The following is a 19,220-nucleotide window of genomic DNA, read 5'->3' on the forward strand; positions in this document are numbered from 1 at the left end:
TAATGCAAATTAACTTGTTTAATGCATCTTAACGCTTGTATTAGTATCAAACAAGGCACAGATGTGGATACCTACCCTTCGTTGCCATCTCAGCGTGTATGTCAACTTGTGTGTATATTATCAGCCAAAACATTCAAGGGTATGCAAACTTTTGAACAGGACCATTTTATTATTTCCCTTATAGCTATGATTTGTTTAATGATTGTGCTATTCTGTAATGCGTAATAGTTTTAATTTGAAACACATTAAGAATAAGAGACAAGTGTTTTGTCTGATCATTCATGTTTTCATAAAATTTTACATATTTTACAAATTCTTATCTTACTTATTCGTAAGTAGTTTGTACTTGTGAGTGCTATTTTAGATACATCAAAAGTATGCCCCTATTTTGGGTTTCGGGCATAAATAAGGGGCAGTCCTAGGGCACTCTGTGATGGAACTAAGAGTTGTACACATAAGTTGCTGTTTAACAAGAGACTTACACGAGTACATTTGGCAACTTATTTGTGCAATTTTAAACCTGCTAATTAACTTCTGCACTTGATATCAGACTCATCTGTGGTCTTTTGTTAGTTGGGTGGGAAGTCTGGGAGAATTCAGGCTGAAGAACCACAAAGGTCTAATGACCTGGAGAAGGACTGGAAGAACTGGTGGAGTTATCGGTAAACTGGTGATTTCATTATGCACACATTTTAAAATGTAGCAAATACTTTATATAAATCAGCAAGTTGTATTTTTTGCACGTAAAATATATGTGTATATGTTTATAAAGTAGTTAGGAAAAGTACGCACTTTCAGTGCATTGCAGTGTAATGCCAAGTGCTCAGGACTAGACAGAACAGGCTGGACTCTGGCAAAAATCTTTATAAACTTCTTTATTGGTGAACAATAATAAAACAACTTGTCTGGTTTGTGCAGTTCAACAAAACAATTGTAACTTAGTTTGTCATCTTGAGGCTTCTGTCTCTCTCTGCTGCCCCCTCAACCCCTGGCCTATTGCTTGTAGTGATCCACTGTAGCCCAGAATCCCTTGCTGGGTTGGGAGTTAAGGAGGACCGATACAGATAGTTGTAGCTGGTCCTTTAAGGTGTTCTGAGGAAATGTTTTATATGCTCCCTCACAAAGCCTTCTCCTCAGCTCAGCCTTGTCAGGCCAGGCATCCAGCCGTGCCCAGGCTACGTCCTCACCAGTGACCCACCCCTGAGTGGGCTGCCCTGATTCCCTGTGAGCTGGCTTCACAGGACTGTAAACTGGAGTCAATCGCATCCCAGAATAAATAGATATGGGAGCTCAGGAAGGGCTCCTGCTTCCTTAATGGCTTGACTTGCCGGGGTCATCAGCAGGACATGACTGGTTGGGTATTACTGTCTGTCCCCATGTACGCAGTTAAGTGTCTCTCTTTTCTTGTGATTGATGTATTCTTTTTTGAGGAGGACATCACAAATGAGTCTTGCCAAACCCTGAATCCACCAACGCTTGGGTGGGCACTTCATCCAGTTCCACCTGAATCACAAACTCCTTACGACACTCATTAGGAACATCCACTAAGCTACAGTTTTACAGTTTTGCACTTTTGTGAACATGTTCAACCAGTCTTGTTCCCATTTTATGTTCTCATTAAGGGGTTCTGTGTTTGGTGCCTCTTTCATGCGCTGTTCCTCCTGACAGCAGACACTCCATGTCGTCCTACCATGGACGCACTTCAATGTTATGGTCCATGGCCTTACAAAAAGATCATGCCCACTTGGTGGGTTCATCTTTGCCTTTAGTCGTTCCCTTTGAAGGCTCTTTATTTTTGAACTTTCCAAAGCAGTTCTCCTGATGACCATTCCCTGCACAAAAGGAAAAATTGTCCACAGTTTCATTCCTAGAGTGGGTTGAATTCCCTGAGTACATTTCTTCTTCCAGGGTGAGGATTTTTCCTGCTTTGTAATTTTTCCTTTATTCCCAAAGACTTTACATTCTGGTGTTGGCTGGATCACTAAGCTGACAGCCATAACTTTAGGTTCTTCAAATTGTCAGTCCCTTTCCAAATGACCTCTCCGATCACAGTTAAAGCATGTGGAAGAGATTGTGGCCTGAATTTTCTAGGTACAGATGACACGCTATCCGACTCTAAGGGATGCTGCTGGGGACCTCCACTGTCTGTGCTTCTCCAGATAATTTGTGCGGGCTTTCTTTCTAGCATCCTTATCATGTCAGGCATTAATTGTGCTTGGTAGAAGGTGTCCATCATTTCTAGAGCTCTTTCCAATGTAAGCCCTTTGTCTCGGCAGAGCCAATTCCTCATGGGGCCGGTCAAGCCCGTCTAAGAATTGTTCCAGAAGCACCTGTCAGGCTACTTTGAGGCCAGTCTTTTTCTCCAGCTGTAATCACTTCTGGCTGGCATCCTTCAGGCAATGAAATGGGTTTCAGGGGCTCTCCCCGGGCTGCAGGAACCCTCGTCAGAACTGCTGCTGGTATGTTTCTGAGGTATACCCAGCTCTTGCCAGGATAGCGGCTTCGACTTTCGCATAGGTAGCCCTCCCATCCGGGTTGTCTTTTTGGAAAGCCATTTGAATCCTATCTATGAGTAAGGTAGCCAAGTATGTAGTCCAACTGGCTTCCAGGCAAGCCGACAGGCAAGGGGTTCTCTCAAAATTTTCAGGAAGGCTTCCAGGTCCTCACCTGCCTTAATTTTAAACAGGATGTGAGGTAACGGATTTGCCTGGGATATCCTGGTAACAGCGGTCTGCATGGCCTATGCTACCTGTATTAGCACTGTATTTTGCTGTATAAGTTGTTCAAGCAGCACCTGCTGCTGGTCATTTTGAGTTTGTATGGCTTTCTGAAAATGCTGCTGACCTGTAGCAAGAGCCTGGATCACTTGCTCCATCTTTCCTGCTTTCTGAGCCACCTTCAAACTGGATATTTCTTCAGAGAAGGAGAGGGAGGGAAAAAAAAAAAAACTTACTGGTCTGTCCAGACCTGACTCACTGTATGACCCCTGACTGCACAGGTGGGTCTCCTCCCCCCCCCCCCCCCCCCCCCCCCCCCCCCCCTTGGCCTGATATAACTTCAGTTAGGTGAGTGGAACTGGGAGGTCCCAGCAGAAAAGAAAAAATAACTCTGTAGTTTTGTTTTTCTCTTTGCTATGGCTGTGGGCTTCTGCCTTTGCTCCCTGCTTAGGCAAGAGATCCCCTTTCTGACATCATATGTGATGCTGAGCACTCAGGACTAGCCAGAGAAGCAAACTCCAGACTGGCCTCTAGCAAACAATCTTTATTAGCTTCTTTATTGGTGAACAATAATAAACAAAACAATTTAGCTAGTTTGTGCAGTTCAACAATACAATTGTAACTTTCAGTTCATTATCTCGAGGCTTCTGTTTCTCTCTGGGGCCCTCCTCATTCCTTGGGCCTTTTCCTCTTATCCCTGCTTGCAGTAATATACCCTAGACCAGAATCCTTTGTTGGTTTGGGAGTTAAGCGGGACTGGTGCAGATAGCTGTATGCAGTCCTTTAAGGTGTTCTGAAGAAGTTTCTTATATGCTTCCTCACATGCAAGTATTCGCTCACATGTTGGGGGGTAGATATAGGCGTATTTTATAATCTGCATGTACCTGATATGCACAGGTTATAAAATACTATCGAAGTTCTCCACATGGCCATAAACACGCATATATGGGATTGTGCAGAATTATTAGAAAGTTAACCTCCCTCGTACTTGATGTCTGCTACTGGTGTTCAGCATCTGTATATATGCATGACTTTTAATGACATCCTTGTTGACCTTGATATGTGCCCTTTCTCCTTTGCATAGGGATTTGGCAACAGATCTTCTCATGATGATTCCTAGCAATGACCTGTTATTAGTGAAGCTCTGTGCTTTCTACCCAGGATGTACTGCTGAGATAAATGATTTGCATGAAAAGGTATGCATAAGAGTTTTGTTATTTTAGCTATTACTTAATTACACTTGCTAAAATGAAGTTGTAGCACAATCAAATGTTTGTGAATTAGCTCATAAATTAAGAATGCATACTATTCATTTTTCAGTTTGGCTGTGGTTATTAATTATAGGTTAATGTTCTTAAATGTATGGCAATAATGATATAGCCTGCAGCAGCATTAAAAGTGGAAGTGATTCTCTGGAATCAGCGCTCCATAATACCATGGGGCTGACACTGTTTCTGCTGTCTTTCTTGCTGGAGGGATATAAACACTTGTAGTAATAGTAGCGGAGAAATGATTTATTAATAACATTGAAACCAAAAAGCAGAATGTTTGGTTTCCTTTTACTTTTGTTTGTAAAGAGGAGGAGATTGCTCAAGAACTACACTTAAATAAGCCTTCATTATGTTCAAATAAAGATAGTAACTCTTTTTTTTACAAATTTGTTCCTTTTCAGTGTAATCTCCCAAGTTTAGAAGAGTGTATGCAGTTGGCTGAGGCTGGAGATGCAGCTGGAGATGTCTTTGAAGCTGTCAAGTATTATTTGTTATGTTCAGAACCTGAGAAAGCCCTTCCTATTGGAATTCAGCATGTAAAAGGTAGATTTTTTTTTAATGGAAAATGTTAATCACTCAAAATAATCACTGGTAAATGTCCATTGCATGTTTCTATATTGTCATCTTTCTCTACATTGTTAATAGATCAACTTAGTAACTCAGACTGGACGCTGGACTCAATCTACCCAATTCTTGATCTTCTCAGCTACATCCATACTGAAAGACTGGTTCTACATAAATGTAGTGAGTGAGTATATTCCCCTTGATTTACTGAACATAAGTTCCCTGCATTTAATTTTCACTTATCTAGTCTTGTATTAAACTATTCTTCTATAGAATATAATCGTATATAAATTTGTAATGGAGCTTTTATAGATATATAACCATGAGGTTGATATTCAAAGGGGTTTGTCCAGGTAACATTTGACTTACCTAAGCAAACCCTGATTTTAAATTTCCAGCCCCTATAACTAGGTAAATTTTAACCAAATAAGTCATTATCTGGATAAAATGTATCCAGATAAGTTAAAGGTGTTCTGGGGGCTTTTTGGGGAAGAGTTAACTTAGTTGGATAACTTACCTGGCTAATAAAAATTAGCCAGATAAATTATTCAGCTAATTCTGGACAAGTCTCAGAACAGGTTTAAGGTTATCCAGGTATGTGTACCCAGATGACTTTTATCGTAATCAGCTATATTCAAAATATAGCTGGTTAAGTGGTAAAAAAAAAATGTAAAACAATCCTTGCAGGCCTGCAGACCTGATCTCCAATCCTAAACCCTCTCTTTCTGGAGGAAAGGAGGAGCAGAGGTGATATGATACAGACTTTCAGATACTTGAAAGGTTTTAATGATCCAAAGACAACGACAAACCTTTTCTGTCAGAAAAAAATCAGCAGAACCAGGGGTCACGATTTGAAGCTCCAGGGAGGAAGACTCAGAACCAATGTCAGGAAGTATTTCTTCACGGAGAGGGTGGTGGATGCCTGAAATGCCCTTCCGGAGGAAGTAGTGAAGACCAGAACTGTGAAGGACTTCAAAGGGGTGTGGGATAAACACTGTGGATCCATAAAGTCTAGAGGACGTGAATGAAGAGTGGGTGGCTCGCGGGAATGACGGCTACTACCTGGAGATAATACCCTTACTCAATAAACATACACACGGCTAATGCGACTCCAACATTGCTCTAAGACTCCAACATTGCTCTAAGCTTCAACGGCAAGAGGAAATATGGAAAAAAGGATTTGCATTAAAAAAAAAAAGCCGGGAGTAGCTGGCTTGTTACGGCGGTTACTACCCCAAACCAAATAAGCCTGATACTTCTTTTAATGCATATCCAGCATAGCTCTCTGCTTCAACGGCAGGGGAGAAAGACTGATACTTCACGCATATCCAGCATAGCTCTTTGCTTCAACAGCATCGAAACGGTTCACAACAAATAAAACAGTTAAAAATTAAAATACATAGTAAAACCTAAAGCTAGCCTACATTACTAAAATACATTGTAAGACCTGAAGCTAGCATAAAATCATGAGAGGTCTAGAACGGGTAGATGTGAATCGGTTATTTACTCTTTCGGATAGTAGAAAGACTAGGGGACACTCCATGAAGTTAGCATGGGGCACATTTAAAACTAATCGGAGAAAGTTCTTTTTTACTCAACGCACAATTAAACTCTGGAATTTGTTGCCAGAGAATGTGGTTCGTGCAGTTAGTATAGCTGTGTTTAAAAAGGGATTGGATAAGTTCTTGGAGGAGAAGTCCATTACCTGCTATTAAGTTCACTCAGGGGCGGATTTTCAGAGCCCTGCTCGCCTAAATCCGCCCAAATCCGGGCGGATCTAGGCGAGCAGGGCCCTGCGCGCCGGTAAGCCTATTTTACATAGGCCTACCGGCGCGCGCAGAGCCCCGGGACTCGCGTAAGTCCTGGGGTTCTCCGAGGGGGGCGTGTCGGGGGCAGTCCCGGTCGTCGCGGCGTTTTTCAGGGCGTGTCGGCAGCGTTTTGGGGGGCGGGTATGGGGCGTGGCTACGGCCCGGGGCGGTCCGGGGGCGTGGCCGCACCCTCCGTACCTGCCCCCAGGTCGCGGCCCGGCGCGCAAGAGGCCCGCTGGCGCGCGGGGATTTACGCCTCCCTCTGGGAGGCGTAAATCCCCCGACAAAGGTAAGGTGGGGGCTTAGACAGGGCCGGATGGGTGGGTTAGGGAGGGGAAGGTGAGGGGAGGGCAAAAGGAAGTTCCCTCCGAGGCCGCTCCGATTTTGGAGCGGCCTCGGAGGGAACGGGGGTAGGCTGCGCGGCTCGGCGCGCGCCGGCTATACAAAATCGATAGCCTTGCGCGCGCCGATCCAGGTTTTTAGCAGATACGCGCGGCTCCGTGCGTATCTACTAAAATCCAGCGTACTTTTGTTTGCGCCTGGAGCGCAAACAAAAGTAGGCCTATTCGCGGAGTATGAAAATCCGCCCCTTAGAGAATAGCCACTGCCATTAGCAATGGTTACATGGAATAGACTTAGTTTTTGGGTACTTGCAAGGTTCTTATGGCCTGGATTGGCCACTGTTGGAAACAGGATGCTGGGCTTGATGGACCCTTGGTCTGACCCAGTATGACATTTTCTTATGTTCTTATGTTCTTACTACTCAACATTTCTATAGCACTACTCAATATACACAGAGCTTTTGAAAGTTAAATGCTATTGTAGATTTCTTTAGTGTCCTCCCTTCAGATATTAAGTCAGATTTGATCATTATGATCACTATTGCCAGTGGTTCCAAAACCATTTGTACTAAATCCTGTGTTCCACTAAGGACTAGGTCTAAACTAGTGCTCCTTCTTGTTAGTCCTTGTAAAAGCTGCTCCATGAAGCTGTCATTTATTTCATCTAGTAAATTCACCTTCTTAGCATTTCCTGACATGATTCTTATTTACCCAGTCAATATTGGGATAATTGGAGTTACCCATTATCACTGTGCTGCTAATTTTGATAGCTACATTAATTTCTTTTAGCACTTCATTGTCTCTGTTCATTCTGGCCAAGCAGATGGTAATACATCCCCAATATTATTTTATCCCCCTTTTCATGTGAAAATTCTACCCATAAGGAATCTATAGTGCATTTTGTTTCCTAAAGAATTATTATCCAGTTCGACTCAATGCCTTCTTTAATATATAGTTCCACCCTTCCACTAATTTGATCCATCCTATCATTACAAACAGGCCGATACAGTACAGTGCGCTTCGGTGGAGCACACTGTTAACCTGCATTTGGATGCACTAGCTTTACCCCTTATTCAGTAAGGGGTAATAGCATGTCGAAAACGCGCGTCCAACCCCCCTCCCCCAGACTAATAGCGCCCGCAACATGCAAATGCATGTTGATGGCCCTATTAGTCATTCCCGTGCGATACAGAAAGTAAAATGTGCAGCCAAGTTGCATATTTTACTTTCAGAAATTAGCGCCTACCCAAAGGTAGGCGCTAATTTCTGCTGGCACTGGAAAAGTGCACAGAAAAGCAGTAAAAACTGCTTTACTGTGCACCCTCTGACTTAATATCATGGCGATATTAAGTCGAAGGTCCCGAAAGTTAAAAAAAAGTTAAAAAAAAATAAATTTGAAATCGGCCCGCGGCTCGTGGTTTGAAAACAGGATGCTTAAATTTTGCCAGCGCCCGGTTTCCGAACCCGTGGCTGTCAGTGGGCTCGAGAACCAACACCGGCAAAATTGAGTCTCGGCTGCCAAACCCGCTGACAGCCGCCGGTCCTGTCCAAAAAGAGGCAATAGGGACGCGCTAGTGTCCCTAGCGCCTCTTTTTACTGCCGGCCCTAATTTAAATATTTTTAGTTTACTGAATCGCGCGCAAAGGACACAGGCCTGTGCGCGCGCCGGGAGAATGGGCCCTCGCCCACTCTCTTGCGAATTTTACTGTATCGGCCTGAATATAATTTGTACCCTGGTATCATAGTATCCCATTTGTTAAATTCCTTCCACCAGGTTTTTGAAATGCCAATTATATCTACTTCTTCATTCAGTGCCCATTTTACTTATTAGATTTCTAGCATTTGTATACAGACATTTCAAAGTATGTCTTTTGTTTGAAATAAAAACCTGCGTATCGGTTGAGAGGGGTAATTTGGAATCATTCAACACTGCTCATTATGTAACAGGACCTGGGCCACTTTTGCACTTATTGCAACCTCTCTTTCTGGAAGCCTTAACTTCTCTGCTGTGTTAGTGTCCTTCAAAAATATCTCATTCCAAACCATTTTCCCCTGAGCAATTGTCAGCTTTCCCCATAATCTAGCTTAAAAGCTGTTTTGTCTCCTTTTTAAAGTTTACTGCCGGCAGCCTGCTTCTACCCTGATTAAATGGATCCCATCCTTCAGGGAAAGGCCTCTCTTCCCCAAAATGTTGCCCAGTTGCTAACAAACCTAAAGACCTTTTCCCTGCACCATCTTCTCAACCACTTATTGAGACTCTGGAAATCTGCCTGCCTCTGGGATCCTGCACGTGGAATGAGGAGCATTTCTGAGAATGCTACCCTGGAGGTCCTGGATTTCAGCTTTATACCTATAATCCTAAATTTGTCTTCCAGAATTTCCTTCCTGCATCTTCCTATGTTATTGGTACCCACATGTAGCAAGGCAGCCGGCTTCTCCATAATATCTTCTAAAATCCTATCTATGTGATTCTTGAGGTCTGCCACCTTTGCATCAGGCAGGCAAGTTAGCAAATTATCCTCATGTCCACTAGCCACCAACTATCTAATGATCAAATCACCAACTGGATTGACTGTTCTAACCTTCCCTCCTAGGCATATGTGCCTCTGGAGACATATCCTCGATTTGAGAGGATGCTACATCATCTTGAAGGCAGGTCCCTAGCTACAGGATTGCTTCCTGATATAACAAGTTGATGTTTTCCTTTCAGGTGGACTTTCTCTTCCAAAGCAGCACGGGGTTCCCTGAGTGGAGGTGGGGCTACTCTACTATGTTCCCAAAGGTCGTCTTTATATACCTTGAGGAAGGAGAAATCCCAGTCACACTGAAAATGGCCACCATCAAACCTATAAAAAAAAAAAAAGAACTGGACCCAAATGACCTAAACAACTATAGACCCATCTCAAACTTATCCTTCCTAGCCAAATTAACTGAAAAGGTAGTTCTCAAACAACTAAATTATCACCTAGAACAAAACAACATCCTACACCCAGTCAAAAAAGGCTTCCGAAAACACTGTAGCACGGAAACCTTACTTCTAACTCTATCAGATACAATTCTAAGAGGTTTGACAATGGACAACCTTTCATTCTAATCCTACTTGACCTATCTGCAGCCTTCGACACAGTCGAACAGAATAGCCTATTCAACAGACTACAAAAATAGGGCTGATGGACATTACACTAAAATGGTTCATTTCCTTCCTACATAACAGATCATTCCAGGTAAACATTAACAACATCAACTCAGACCCAATCCCACTTGAAACAGGAGTACCCCAAGGTTCAGCATTATCGGCAACCCTGTTCAATATATACCTCCTCCCTTTATGCCCTTTATGCCAACTACTATCGAGTCTCGGAGTCACATACTTCATGTTTGCTGACGACATATAACTAATCATCCCCATATCAGACAACTTAGAAAATACCTTAAACTTGCAGCCTCCTATCTCAAAAACATAAAGATCCTTCTAATCCAAATAAGTTTACACCTCAACATAGACAAGACGGAATACATTCTGCTTGAAAGAAAAATCTCCGAAGAAAACACCCATAACACCATGGTTCTAGACGATATTATCATTAAACCAAGAGAAAACCTCAAAAACCTAGGAATATGGATCAACCCTGAACTGAACCTCAAACTTCACATAGCCATGAAAATTAGAGAGGGCTTCTATAAATTACAGATCCTTAAGCTCCTAAAACCACTTCTTAACCCACCAGATTTTAGAACCATACTCCAATCCCTGATCTTCTCAAGCTTCGACTACTGCAATCCCGTTCTCATTGGACTCCGCAAAAATACCACACACCCACACACCCACTCCAAATCCTTCAAAATGCCACTGCAAGAATTCTCACCAGACAAAAAGAATTTGATCACATCACACTAACTCTAAAAGAACTTCACTGGCTACCAATTGAAAAACAGATAGAATACAAAACATTCTTCATCATCAGCTTCGATTGTCTGATAGCATGCTGTGTATTAGCAAGATCAAGTCAGGGTGGAGTGAATGATGCAGACGTTCTTTGTTTCCACAGGAGATTCTGGATAGGGTTGCAGAAAGTGGCTTCTCACACAAGTCACTTATTCCCAACACTCCGGTGGAGCTGAGGTGCAATGGTGCCTTCTGTTCTACCCGCTGTGTCATAGAACGCACCTTTGGAGTTTTCAGAAGTAGATTTCGTTGTTTGGACAAATTGAGGGGAGCTCATTGCTGTATTCTCCTGGGCACTGGGGAATCTCTATCCTGCATATCTCCATGACTCCTCCTCAGTTGTCACACAGCAGCTAACATGGTCTCAGAGAAGGCTGTAAGTAAATGACATTTTTTGAGGTGTCTGACCTAAAAACACTTAGTATTTTTAATGCCTTTTAAGTGGAGTGTGGACACAAGTTAGGAGCCCAAAGTAAAATCTTGTCGGGTGATTAATGTCACTTCACTTAACACCACACAAGTTTTAAATGTACACTGTGTACTGTCTGGGCCTGGAACCTGCAGTTGTACATTTTGGTACCATACAGATGAACAAGAAATAGGGTTCTATGTATTTTTCTGACTAACGACTTATGTGATGGCAGCATTCAGTGCTAGAGCCAGAGAGAAGGCCCATTGCTTCGTCAGAGATGATATATCTTCACCACGGTTTCTTATTGCTGCGCTATGACAGTCATGTAACTATACAATCTAGTGATCACCAACAGAGTGAAGACATACCTACAGCACCTCTCGCCAACCATTTCTACATCTAATCTACTGGACATCATATGGAGATGAACATTAGCTAGATATTGCCTGTCTCGCATACATGCCCATGTGCCCAAGACTTAGCTAAAAGTATGCTCTCTGGAGAAGGCAACAGTAGGAAATTGTGAAGCTCCACAGTAAGGAGTTTCAGGTTTGCACTCGCTGTCTTCTTTTGGAGCACACATTGAGCTTTCTGTTTAAAGGCCTAAGCCATATGATCTTGCCTGTAAGACATTTGCCTAGTTGCAATGGACAGTGGTACTCCAGCATTCAAGGTAAAATGGTTCCCAAAATTTGGTCGTAGTGAACCCTTAAGAAATAAACCACACAATGAAAAGATACAACCAGAAAGTTAAGTCAAAATATGTCACTAATTTATTAACCAATTGTAGTCAACAGATTGAAAGTAAGTCAAGGTCTTTGGTAATCACATTCTACAAGGACAAGAGATCAAATAGCACATGAAATTGAACTGAAATGCCCACATTTAGTGTAGAACTGTACATACATGGTTACAAATGCCAACATGACATACAGTATTAGCATCTTATTCTTTTGCAAATTCCAGATTATAGCAAAGACCACAGAAAGTGGAAGAAGCAACCCAATAGCTACAGTACAGCACTAATGTTAGAGCTGATACTGGCACAACTATATGATGGTAAGTAGTAAACCCAGACAGTCCATGTTAAAAGAGTGCACTCAAAAGGGGGACAGCCTAAGGGCCACGGCAGCAAAGTTCAAGAAGGAGGGCTAGACAATTAATGTTAAAAGAGTGCACTCAAAGTGGGGACATCCTGAGGGCCTCAGCAACAAAGTTCAAGTAGAAAAGGCAAAACAGTCCAAATTGAAAGCATGCACTCAAAGGGTGTACAGCCTAAGGGCCGCGACAGCAAAGTCCAAGTAGATGGCAGCAGGACCCAGACTGAAGAGCACAGCATGGAGGCAGCAGAACGCGGACTGGAGAGCACAGCATGGAGGAAGGAGCACCAGGAGATGACACAGCAGCATGGAGGCAGCAGCAGGATGAGAAGAGAGGAGATCCAGCATCAGGACCAGGAGATGAGACATGAAAAGAAGAGATACTAGCATCAGGACCACAAGATGAGACATGATGAGATGAGCACCAGCAGCAAGACTGTAATTGGAGACCTCATGAAGGAGGTAGGACTATGGGCAGAGCATAGAGCAGGGCATAAGAAGCAAGCAGCAGGACAACACATGATGACAGTAGACCATCCCCATCAGCAAGCAGGTACAGGAATTCTGTAGTGAGGACAAGCCCAGTATTCTTCTTCCATTTAGCTGGTACAGGAACTCTGTAGTAAGGATGGGCCTGGCTTGTTTTGACAAGTCATAAAATCTTAACTTTAATCCATAACTTAATTCCTAAACCATCTGCTATATGGTTTTGCTCCTCTTTGTGTTTATACCAACCACCGCATCAACTCCGCTGTACAAACAAAAACCTTTTTCAAATTCCAACGATTAAGATCAAAAGGCTCGACAGAACCAGAAAGTGTGCTTTCCCAGTAGCAGGTCCCTCCCTCTGGAACTCAATTCAGATACACTCAGGCTTTTGACAAACCCAAAGGAGTTTAAGAAACAAAAATCTATTTATGCGCTGTCACATTCGGAAAACTCCAGGTAGAATGATCCCTCACTTCTTATTTTCCTTCTCCTGTGTTCCTGAAGTTTTTAGTTCCTTTTGAAATTTGTTATGACTTGTTTTCTGTTATATTTTTACTGATCATATGTTTTAATGTTTTTAATTATGTATGTTTATTTCTTGTAAACTGCCTAGACCTACACATATTGTATAGGTGGTATATGCAAGATTTTAAATAAATAAAGTCATATTTGAGTGAAAATTGTTTTCTTTAAAAGGTTAACTACTTGGGATGAGGTGGGGGCGGGGGGGGGGGCCTCAGTGCCTTTTCCTCGCCTGGGCTTTTGGCTGGTTGGGTTGGCATACTTTGGGAGGGCTTACCCCTGGGCTGTCTCAATAGCTGGGGACTGCTGCGTGGCATCGACTCCTGGGAGGATGGGGATGGCACTGGTTGGAGGCTCAGGAAATCTTTCAATTAGTAGGGTGACAGCAGATGTGAGGTTGTTGACAGAGGTGGCAATGCTGGTAAGGGTCTGTGTTACGGCAGCTGAGTGTTCCTGCAAAGCATTGGTGGTCCTGATCTGAGCCTTCCTCAGACGCACCAGCTCTGCCTGTATGTGGTGCAGTTGGAGGCCATGCCTCCTCTCGATGCGGTCAGTGGTTTTGTGGACCTGCTATTTCTCTGCTGCAGGTGCTGCTGGTGAAGACCGAGGCACTGTCTGTCGGACCAACACTGGCATGTCCAAGTTGGTGTCCTGATCAGGCTGGGTGTTTGTAGGATCTGGCTGGGAATGGGTGTGTTGGAACGAGTTGGGGATTGAGGCACAGTCTAAGACATCCTATCTCATGACTTTTTAGTCATGGGATAGGAGGTGATGCCCTTTCGTGGATTACAAACTGGTTAAAAGACCGGAAACAGAGAGAAGAATTAAATGGTCAATTTTCTCAGTGGAAAAGGGTAAACAGTGGAGTGCCTCAGGGATTTGTACTTGGACCGGTGCTTTTCAATATATATATAAATGATCTGGAAAGGAATACGACGAGTGAGGTTATCAAATTTGTGGATGATACAAAATTATTCAGAGTAGTTAAATCACAAGCGGATTGTGAATCATGACAGGAGGACCTTGCAAGACTGGAAGATTGGGCATCCAAATGGCAGATGAAATTTAATGTGGACAAGCACAAGGTGTTGCATATAGGGAAAAATAACCCTTGCTGTAGTTACATGATGTTAGGTTCTATATTAGGAGCTACCACACAGGAAAAAGATCTAGGCATCATAGTGGATAATACTTTAAAATCGTCGGCTCAGTGTGCCGCAGCAGTCAAAAAAGCAAATAGAATGTTAGGAATTATTAGGAAGGGAATGGTTAATAAAACGGAAAATGTCATAATGCCTCTCTATCGCTCCATGGTGAGACCGCACCTTGAATTCTGTGTACAATTCTGGTTGCCGCATCTCAAAAAAGATATAGTTGCGATGGAGAAGGTACAGAGAAGGGCAACCAAAATGATAAAGGGGATGGAACAGCTCCCCTATGAGGAAAGGCTGAAAAGGTTAGGGCTGTTCAGCTTGGAGAAGAGATGGCTGAAGGGGGATATGATAGAGGTCTTTAAGATCATGAGAGGTCTTGAACGAGTAGATGAGAATTGATTATTTACACTTTTGAATAATAGAAGGACTAGGGGGCATTCCATGAAGTTAGCAAATAGCACATTTAAGACTAATCGGAGAAAATTCTTTTTCACCCAACGCACAGTAAAGCTCTAGAATTTGTTGCCAGAGGATGTGGTTAGTGCAGGTAGTGTAGCTGGGTTCAAAAAAGGTTTGGATGGGTTCTTGGAGAAGTCCATTAACGGCTATTAATCAAGTTTACTTAGGGAATAGCCACTGCTATTAGTTGCATCAATGACATGGGATCTTCTTGGTGTTTGGGTAATTGCCAGGTTCTTGTGGCCTGGTTTTGCCTCTGTTGAAAACAGGATGCTGGCTTGATGGACCTTTGGTCTGACGCAGCATGGCAATTTCTTATGTTCTTTTGTCCAAGCTGGTGTCCTATAAGGCTGAGTGTGTGTAGGATCTGGCTGGGGAATGGGTGTGTTGGAGCGAGGTGGGGACTGCCCAACTTGGTCCCATGGCATGAGCCTGGAGAGAGTAAGATTCATATCCAGTTGCAGGGGTGAGCCAAGGGGTACAAGCAGCTGGTACTCTTCTGGTGGCTGCTGGAGCTGCTGCTGCTGCTCCTCCTCTTCCTCACTCCATTGTGTCTGTGTGTCCAATTGTAGGGTTGCCGCATGAGCTGCTGCTGGTGCTGCTGCACTGCTGGTCCCTGGGCTACGCTGCTGGTTGTGGGGGCTTGACGGCTGAGACCAGTAGTTTTCCGGCAAGAGCTGTGGAAATAAGACAACAGAAGTATTAAATGCTAAGAAGTTCACGTGTAAAGTTTGGCATAGGATGTGCAGTTAGCATCAATTCATCAATCAGTGCTAGCATCTTATGCCAAAACATGTGTACATCTATAGCAGACTTGACATCTACAGATGAGATGAACTTACTGGCCCCAACTCACATGGTGTCCAGGGCCTCTTCCATCCCCTCAAATATATCCAGTCCCAGCCATTCAATCAGGCACTGCTCTATGGGGGTCAGGATGATGGGCAAGGGGCTCCTCCTCCTCCCGTCTGTCTCTGATATTTGTTCCTGCTTGCTACCTTACTCTTGAGCTGTGCCTATATATCGCCCTCCTGATTCCACTGCTCCAGGATCTGGCCTGGGCAATGGTGCTCTATATCTCTCTCTTGGCTGCCCTGGATGTCTTTGTGGCTTGGTTCCCGAAGAGCAGACTGTAGTTCTCTAGAGCCCTGGCGATCAGCATCTCATTGTCCTCCACGCTCAACTTTAAGGCCTTAGACGAGGGCACCTGGCTGCCAAATGATTGTGTTGCCACTTCTGGAGAAGTGTCACTATCCTCACTCTCGCTCCCATTCCCCGCTCCCTTCTTTCCCCCTCCTGCACCTATTCCTGTCAGGGCTTGAACAAGGTTTCTTGATCTTGCTGTTGCTCTTTGTGACCTTGGGCAACTCACTTAACCTTCATTGCCTCAGATACAAACTTAGGGGCCTATTTACTAAAGCTTTTCTCTGCCCACTCTGTCTATCCCTAGCTTACCTAACACACTTGCCTTCATATCCCCTTTTTCCTCCCTCCACCTACTATCCCTTCCCTCCTCCCTATGTCTACTCCTGTCCCTACTCCTACTCCTCCTATCACTTCTGCCCACCTCCTCCCTCCTTCTCTCCTCCCTCTTCCCACTTCTCTGTCCCCATGTCTCTCATGCTCCATCCTCTCCAAATCCTCACCGTCACCACTAATACTCCTCATCACCATCACTCCTCACCACCACCTCTTCTCCTCACTCCTTCACACAAAAAAGTCAGAAAGACAAAATGGACAAATTAACAACAACTTTCATTCCAACAAAGAACACAAAAGACAAAGGCACAGGGAAACAGATGAAAATCACTAAACAGTAGACACAGCACTCAGAACCTGCTAAATATCTCTTATCATCTTCAGCCACTAACTCTACTCACCTCCTCTCCCCTCTCCCACACCTGACATACCTCAAAGAAGCAGCTGCAGGAAGCCTGTATATATAAACCAAAAAAAATAACATGGGATGCGTAAAATGACCCATGATGTGCATGATGCGATAATGTTGCGCGGGTTGTGCAAATTTGCTATGCGAGTATATTCCCTAAGCACGCTCCTTTTTTATCGCAGCTGCTACCATGCCATATTTTTGCTTTATTTATAGCATTTTGATAATTCTAGGCCTATGTTTGGTAGATGAACTCCATCTCTGCTGGACGGAGTGACTCAAATTTACTCATACTCTTGGACCTCTCTGCAGCATTTGCCATGGTTGATCATAATCTCCTCCTTGCATGACTGCATATCATCATGATCACACCCAAATGATCCTATAGGATTACTTTCTCCACTCTGAACGCACTCCTTTGTGGAGTGCCCCAGGTCTCCATCCTCTCTCCCACTCTTTTCAACATCTACCTAGCCCAACTGGGTAAACTCATCTGAGACTGCCACATTTGACAATATCCAATTATTAATCCCAATAGGCTCAATCCAAAAACACAAACCATCAACCATATCAAGCAGTCTCTAGAAAAAAATCAGAAACTGGGTACAATACAACAAACTCTAAATTATCAAAAGACAGAGATATTTTGGATAGGGAAAAAGGATCTTCCCCAACACCCTTTCCCAAATGTGTCCCTTGTGTGGATTACTCTCACTCTTAGCTGTCAAGTTCGGAGTTAGGTTTTATCCTGGATTCCAAACTGACCAGTAAAACTCAGGGCCAAGCCATGATAAAAGCAGCTTTTTTCCACTTCTGCCAGCTTCGCCTCCACCCACTGCTACATATCACAGCCTTTTCAACTGTGGCCTGGACTACTTTGCTGTCATGCCTGGACTATAGCAGTGCACTGTTTGTGGGGATCCACCACTTAAAACTAATACAAAATGCTTCTGCTCGCATGATCATGAACGCACATAAAAACCCAATCCTGGCTGCCAACTGTATACTACACAAATTTCAAGATCCTAACTGTAGTTTATTAATCCCTCAAAGATCTGACCCCCAATCTGTCTTAGCAGCTCACTCATTCCCTGCAGACCTCCCTGCTCACTACGCTTAACATCCCAGACCTTTCTGGTGATACCTTCCCCAAGAACCATGTGCCTCACAGCTACCAGGAGAAAAACATTCACAGGACCTGCCCCCACACTCTGAAATGCCCTGCCCCAGTACATCAGAACCTCCCCAGACCACCTAACTTTCAGGAAAGTCATTAAAATCTGGCCTTTTGAGGCAATATTTCACACTAGTGAATACTAGGGGCCACTACGACCTCACCCAAGTCTCCCTAGACTGCATTCTCCAGAAATCTACCTTACCCCCAACTGGTTGCCTATCCAATCTCTTCCACCATCCCTCAAACCAAATCCTACTTCAGTTCCCTCCCCATCCCTCTCAACGCTGATTAGTTGAAATACCTGCCCCTACTTGTACACCTCTCTGAACTTCCTAAGCACTATCATTATTTATCATTGCTTACTGCAGCTGATCTTGTTCACTAATGAAATAACTGATTATTGAAAATTTGTTGTAATTGTCTCTGAACTCTGTGTTGAAAGAGTATGGAAAATTTGATGTAACTTTCTTTGAACTCTGTTGGAAAAGCATATCATAAAAAACAATGATGATGCTTTGAAAATTCTGACTAAAATCTGTAAATAAAAAGTACCCGCAGATAGTTGGAAAATTATCCTTATAGGGCTATTTGCAAACAGCTGGAATTTTCAAAGCGGACTTATGCGCATAATTCTGCTTTGAAAATCTGCAGGATTCCTAGTACATGTGCTGACACACATGAATGAAATTATACGTGCTTATGAGGAAGTATAACTTTTGTATGTGTATATTTATGCGTGTGCTTTAGAAAATAAAAAGTATGCAGGTAAATCTTTTCCTTGTCCTGAATTCACACCTGACCACATCCTACCCCCTCTCCCGGAATGTCTCTTGCAAGCGTGCATTGTCCCCGGTTGATTTTCAGACGGTGATCATATGCGTAAGGTTTCATGCACATAAATCCTTTTGAAAAATCAACCCCTTAAGATAGTTGAACATTCCAAAACCTTCCTGCCTTATCTGTTTGCATAGTCTGATCTCTGTGTTGGTCTTTCACAGTGGCAGATTCACACAGCCCAGCCCATTCTTTCTTCCCTTGTGGGTGCTTCTGCCGAGCTTGTGCTGCCTTGCTGTAGCTACCACTAGACCTATTGGGGTTTAGGAAACTATCATTGTTCCTGCTGCATTAGTACCATAGGGTCTCACTGCTGATGGTCTCCTCGCACTGGGTAGGATGGATACTGCTGCCCACCAGGCCACAGCTATTGCCAAGCCTGCTGCAGCTGGTGAGAAGTGCCTGCCTGAGTCAGATATTTTTTGAGTATCGAGGAAAAGGTTGGTGCCGCAAGCTTGGCAAATATTGGGTGCTGTGCTTTTCTACCCCCTCACTGTAGACATTCCCACCACTGTATCTAGATGAGGAGGTAGAAGAG

General features: G+C 43.6%; 1 protein-coding gene across 6 annotated transcripts in view; it reads left to right on the plus strand.

Moving 5' to 3' along the window:
• The window catches only part of WDR17 (WD repeat domain 17), a 533,217-nt gene that overhangs the window by 459,194 nt on the left and 54,803 nt on the right, over positions 1-19,220 (plus strand). For 5 of the 6 annotated variants that reach the window (XM_029578099.1, XM_029577946.1, XM_029578033.1 and 2 more), the window contains 3 exons: positions 3,802-3,913; positions 4,390-4,531; positions 4,634-4,736. In XM_029578099.1, coding sequence (XP_029433959.1) covers positions 3,802-3,913; positions 4,390-4,531; positions 4,634-4,736 — 357 coding nt within the window. The remainder of the gene's footprint in view (positions 1-3,801; positions 3,914-4,389; positions 4,532-4,633; positions 4,737-19,220) is intronic. The other variant, XR_003852810.1, reaches the window with a different exon arrangement.

This window comes from Rhinatrema bivittatum, chromosome 1 (genome assembly GCF_901001135.1).
Source record: "Rhinatrema bivittatum chromosome 1, aRhiBiv1.1, whole genome shotgun sequence".
In the NCBI taxonomy this organism is placed as follows: Eukaryota; Metazoa; Chordata; class Amphibia; order Gymnophiona; family Rhinatrematidae; genus Rhinatrema; species Rhinatrema bivittatum.